This window comes from Lathyrus oleraceus, chromosome 1, assembly GCF_024323335.1.
Source record: "Lathyrus oleraceus cultivar Zhongwan6 chromosome 1, CAAS_Psat_ZW6_1.0, whole genome shotgun sequence".
Lineage (NCBI taxonomy): Eukaryota > Viridiplantae > Streptophyta > Magnoliopsida > Fabales > Fabaceae > Lathyrus > Lathyrus oleraceus.
The window spans coordinates 87,206,444-87,212,443 of NC_066579.1; the positions used below are offsets into that span (position 1 = coordinate 87,206,444).

The window sequence follows — 6,000 nt, forward strand, 5'->3', positions numbered from 1 at the left end:
AAATATTATTTTACACTTATCTTACAATTTTCAAAAGGTAAAATAACAAGAAAGTTTGATAATTTACAATATATATATATATATATATATATATATATATATATATATATATATATATATATATATATATATATATATATATATATATATATATATATATATATATATATATATATATATAATCATACATTCTGTCAAACCAGACTGAAAATTTTAAAGAGATTAATTGTTATTCACTGTCAGTGTAAAAAAATTTATATTGTCAATACATCACAATCATCCGTTTGGGTTACTTTACATGTGATTATAGAAAAAGTCAAACTTCTCTAAAAAATCAATGACTGTGATTAACTGACATTGTAAAATATCTTTACACTGTCAGTACATTTCAATTAAATTCAATTTTAAAATACTTATATCACATGACAAAATTATATATTGTTATTGGATGACAGTGTAAAACTTTTTTACACTATCAAAACATCATCATAAAATCATATATATATATATATATATATATATATATATATATATATATATATATATATATATATTATAAGGATAAAGAATTAATATAACAATCATTTAATTTGTATTCGAAATTCCTACTCTGACCATGTATTGTTAAATTTTTATATCGTTTATTATACTCCTATTTAATATGAGAAAATAGATAATATTTTATAAATTAATTTTATACTATCAATTAATAATGATCGTATATTGTATTAAGTCAGATTAATTTTTTATTAATTATAAAATATATCGAATAATATATTTTTATTAGATGACATTGCATCTTTATTAAACTCATTCAATTTTAGCAATCACTAGTATATATAAAGGTTAGTCAATTTTTAATAGAAAAGTCAAATGATGTGAATTCAAGATTAGTAATAAGGCAAAGATTCATTACTATTCACGCTACTTTAAACAATTAAAGAAAAGAATAAATGACACTCATGCATAAGCATAAACTAGTACTTATATATTTATATGTAAAAGTGTGATTAATGATTAAACCAATACTTGTATAAAGTAGTTGACATTTATATTTAAGTAAGAATTTAGCATCTTGCAATGTAAATGTATTTTATTGAAAAAAATAGAAGATGCATTAATCATATAAAATAACTTTATGTTAAAATTGAGAGAGTTTGATTTATTTCAATTACGTATAAAATAATAAAAACGATGAATTAATGATATATAAATTTTTTATACTAACATCGGTGCATAATAGTATAATATTATTTTATACCTACCTATTTTTGTCTTAAAGATAAAAATAACTTTATAATTTATTTATGTCAACCTTTGATTTATTCCCTCCCTCCATAACTAATTAATTTAAGAAAAGTGTACTATTACTATCCATATTAATTAAAGGAAAACGCATATTTTAAAGCATAAGTTAAACAAAAAAGAACGCACGCTTCAATTCAAATCTTCTATTTATACACACAACACAACCCATTCTCATCTCAACCATTCTCTCACTACTTCCTCCATCCCCATTAACACACAGAGTGCTCTTTACGAGAGTATCTCTTTACGAGAGTATCTCTTTCTCTCCATTCCCATTTTCACACACACTAGACAATACAGAAAGTAAAAACACTTACATTACATTTTTCATTCATTCAACGCGAGCACTCTTATCGCTTCGATTCGTAACAGTAAAATACCAAATACAACGAGATGTGCGAATCAAAGATCAATACAATAAAAGATCCATTGATTTTCACAGACACAGAAAAGCATTCAAAATCAAACTCCACAATGGGAGAATCCCAAAAGGAAAGCAGAGAAATGATAATCACCGAAACAAAATCGCTTCTAGCTTTGGCGCTACCAACAGCACTAACAGCTCTGATATTCTACGCGCGTTCCATGGTATCAATGATGTTCCTGGGTAAACTAGGTGACGTGGAACTCGCATCAGGTTCATTAGCTATAGCTTTCGCAAACATAACCGGTTATTCGGTTTTATCCGGTTTATCTTTAGGAATGGAACCGCTTTGTTCTCAAGCTTTCGGTGCTAACCGTCCAAAGCTTCTATCACTCACACTTCAACGATGTATAATCTTTCTCTTACTCTGTTCCTTACCCATTTCTTTTCTATGGTTCGAAATGTCTAGAATCTTCCATTTTTTACAACAAGATGATAAAATCACCCAAATGTCACAGACTTATCTTCTTTTTCTTTTACCCGATCTTGTAACTAATTCTTTTTTACAACCAATCAGAATCTACCTTCGCGCTCAATCCGTCACCTACCCTGTCACTTTAGCATCTCTCGTTGGAACTTTTTTACATTTACCTTTTAATTTTTTACTTTTCAAAAGAGGAATTTCTGGAATAGCTATTGCTTCTGCTGCATCCAACTTTTCAGTTCTTATTGTTTTGGTTGTTTACGTTTGGATAAGTGGGGTCCATGTTTCCACGTGGAGTGCGCCGAGCTGGGAATGTTTTTACGGCTGGGAGCCGTTGATTAAGCTAGCCGCGCCGAGCTGTGTTTCTGTTTGTTTGGAATGGTGGTGGTATGAGATTGTTATTGTTTTGTGTGGGTTTCTTGTGGACCCCACTGCCACCGTGGCTTCTATGGGGATTTTAATACAAACGACGTCGTTCATTTACGTTTTTCCTTCGTCTCTCGGACTTGCTGTTTCGACGCGTGTTGGGAACGCGCTCGGAGCGAATCGTCCGCGGAATGCGAGGGTTTCGGCTGTGATCGCGGTGTTTTTTGCGGCGGTCATGGGATTTACCGCGGTTGTTTTTGCGATGATGATGAGACGGAGGTGGGGGAAGATGTTTACTGGAGATGAAGAGATTCTACGGTTGACAGCGGCGGCGTTGCCGATTTTAGGTTTGTGTGAGCTTGGAAACTGTCCGCAGACTGTTGGTTGTGGTGTTGTGAGAGGCACGGCGCGGCCGAAAGTGGCGGCGAATGTGAACTTGAGCGCTTTTTATATGGTGGGAATGCCGGTGGCGGTTGGGCTGGCTTTTTGGTTTGGTTTTGGTTTTTGTGGGCTTTGGTTGGGCCTCTTGTCGGCCCAGGTTTGTTGTGCGGGCCTTATGTTGTATATTGTTGGGACAACTGATTGGGAACAACAGGCCCGTCGGGCTCAGTTATTGACGTTGTTTGATGAAGTGGGGAATGAATCGGACGGTCAGAAAGAGCCATTGATCAGTGGGTTGGAAAGTGTTTGATGTTGATTTAATTTAATGGTGTAATATTTTGATTTTTTTTGTTTGTTATTTTTTTACATTGAAAGATAAATGTAAATTACCATTATATTTTTTTCACCTTTTTTTAGCTATGTAGGTGCATATGGAATATATGTGGTGATTCTGTTCTTTTTGACATTTATATATTTAAAGGAATTTAATTCAACTTAATATTAGCCTTTTCTTAAGGAGTTTACTTTACATTAGTTAGTATTTAGAAACAGTTTTTTCTACAATATATATCCAGTTATAAGAATAATTTATCTGTACAAATATTTAGATACATATTTAACGAATCTGCTCCAACAGTGTAACCGTCCATTTTTTCTTTTCTTTCTACTCATGAAAGAAACTTATTTTTCTTCTTCTTATGATTAAAGTCTCAAATTGAATACTAACTGAAATAATCTTATAAAAATCTTAAATTTCATTTAAACAATCTTCACACTAAGAAAGAGAGAGATGATAATACATAAAAATAATGAAATGCAGAATGTAAATAAATAAGAAGCAACTGAGTTGCCAAAATTGCACACATACAAAATATTATATATTAGTACCTTGTGTGTTAAACAACTTACTTAACTACTTCTCTATTTTCTCAATTTACTTAATCACGTGCTCAACTTATCTAACCATCTTCCTAACTAATAGTTAGTTATAGCTAATGACTCTAAACAAATTAGTTTCTATGATCTAGAATGATAATAACACTCTCCCATAATTCTAAACATATACTAATCTTAGTTGATATCTTTAAGAACACAAATCTAAGAAGTTGCAAAGCTTTGGTGAATCCATCTGTTAGCTGCAGAATTGTTGGACAGTGTATGCCTTCAAGCATCTCCTTCATGACTTGCTCCCTTATAATGTGAAATCTGATTTCAATATATTTACTTCTTCTCCATGTAATGTTGGATTCTTAGTCAAGTTTATAGTTGATTTATTATCAACCATAATTTTCAAGGGTTTCTTCACTTCACGTTCAAGCTCATTCAATAGAGAATTAAAAAAAATTGTTTGACATGGGGCAAAAGTTCCAGCTATGTACTCTACTTCATAGAATGACAGTGTTGTGATTGGCTGCTTCTTTGTACACCAAAATATTGCAGCCCCCTTGAACAAATAAATATAAATATAGTTCGATTTACTCCTTATATCCATCCTATCTCCACACTACTTAAGGTTTGAGTAGCCTATTAGACATGATTCTTATCAAGGAAGCAAGGGGAACTTATCTTGAAGGAGATGAAGATGATAACTCGTGTTCAAGAACGAGAGAGAGAGAGAGAGAATTTGTTACACGTATTCAAGAAGAGAAAAAAGAATTAAAATGAATTGAATACTGTTTTTTTATTAAAATGAATAATAGTTACATCAGTATTTATACACAAGTATGGTATATGCTAAGCTATAGTGTATGGTATGTACATAATAATATCTATGTTAACTATAACAAATGCCTATATTTAATAATTCTTCTTCTTTATGGTGTATGGAAACATCATACCAAAAGTTTCATGGTTCCTTTTAGATTCTCTTAGCATCCATTAGATGTGACTTCACTACTACAAATAATTTCATTTCATCTCGGATGCGAAGGAGATATAACATCGGTTACACAGACGAGGTAACGAATGGCGAAATAAAAATCTACCACTTTACTCATCAGTTTTTGAATAATCGATGAGAAAAGTGGAACTTGTCACAGGTTCGATCCCCAACAACTGCATTTTTTGAAATTTCAAAAATGCGCTACTTTTTACCTCGGTTTTTAACAATAACCGAGGAGTAAAGTCATGTTTATAAAATTTTATTTTTAACATGTTTTTTTTCTCGTTTTAATCTGCAAAGCATCAAATTTGTTGACAAATTCTATATCTTCTTCATTATCATCATCAACAACACCAATAACAACAATAACAAAATCAATAGAATCCTTAAACATAAAATCTCATCAACAAAAACAACAACAACAACAACAAAATCCATGAAATCTTTAAATATTAAATCTCAACAACAAAAACAACAACAAAAAACAAAATCAATAGAATAGTTAAATACTAAATTTCAACAACAACAATATTAAACATTTTACTTGATACAACTACAAATAACATTAATAAGTTACTTTCATTTTTTCTTAACCAACATTAAACATTTTTAACAAGAATTATTAGAGAAAAAATTATGTTAGGAAACTAACCATGAAATATTTTTCTGCTCTTGCTTTCATTATGATTGTTTTCAATATGTTAAGTTTAAATTTTAATACTTTGCATCTAAAATGGATAGTTGTGGCATTCACATTTTGATTGACTAGTGAGAGTTTCACGTTGATCACTAATGTTTCATGTGGATTGATGATTTGACAATGTCTTGACCATTGTTACTTTATAAATTGACGACAAAGATTCGCTACTTAATTTTTTCATCAAATTGATCATAAAAAAAAATATATGCTACTTTACCCTCGATTTTCAGAAAAACCGAGGTAATAAGTCATAGTTTTAAAATAAATAAATTAAAAGGTGATAAAATGTAGTTGTTGGGATTCGAAGATGTGTCCTGTAAATACTTTATCTCTCGGTTTTCAGCCTAACCGAGGTAATAAGTCATTAAAAAATTTAAAAAAATATTAAAAGGTGATAAAATATAGTTGCTAGGATTCGAAAAGGTGTTCTCTAAATACTTTATGCCCCAGTTTACAGCAAAATCGAGGTAATATATCATAAAAAAAATTAAAAGTTAAAATATACTAAACTATAA

General features: G+C 30.5%; 1 protein-coding gene across 1 annotated transcript; it reads left to right on the top strand.

Moving 5' to 3' along the window:
* Positions 1-1,473: 1,473 nt before the first annotated feature.
* On the top strand, positions 1,474-3,419 carry LOC127117851 (protein DETOXIFICATION 51). The gene has a single exon (XM_051047974.1). The coding sequence runs from the start codon at positions 1,702-1,704 to the stop codon at positions 3,211-3,213; it is 1,512 nt and encodes a 503-aa protein (XP_050903931.1). The 5' UTR covers positions 1,474-1,701; the 3' UTR covers positions 3,214-3,419.
* Positions 3,420-6,000: the final 2,581 nt, after the last annotated feature.

Excerpts from the sequence above, each read along its gene's own strand:
- LOC127117851 (XM_051047974.1), top strand. The coding sequence starts at position 1,702 with ATGTGCGAATCAAAGATCAATACAATAAAAGATCCATTGATTTTCACA.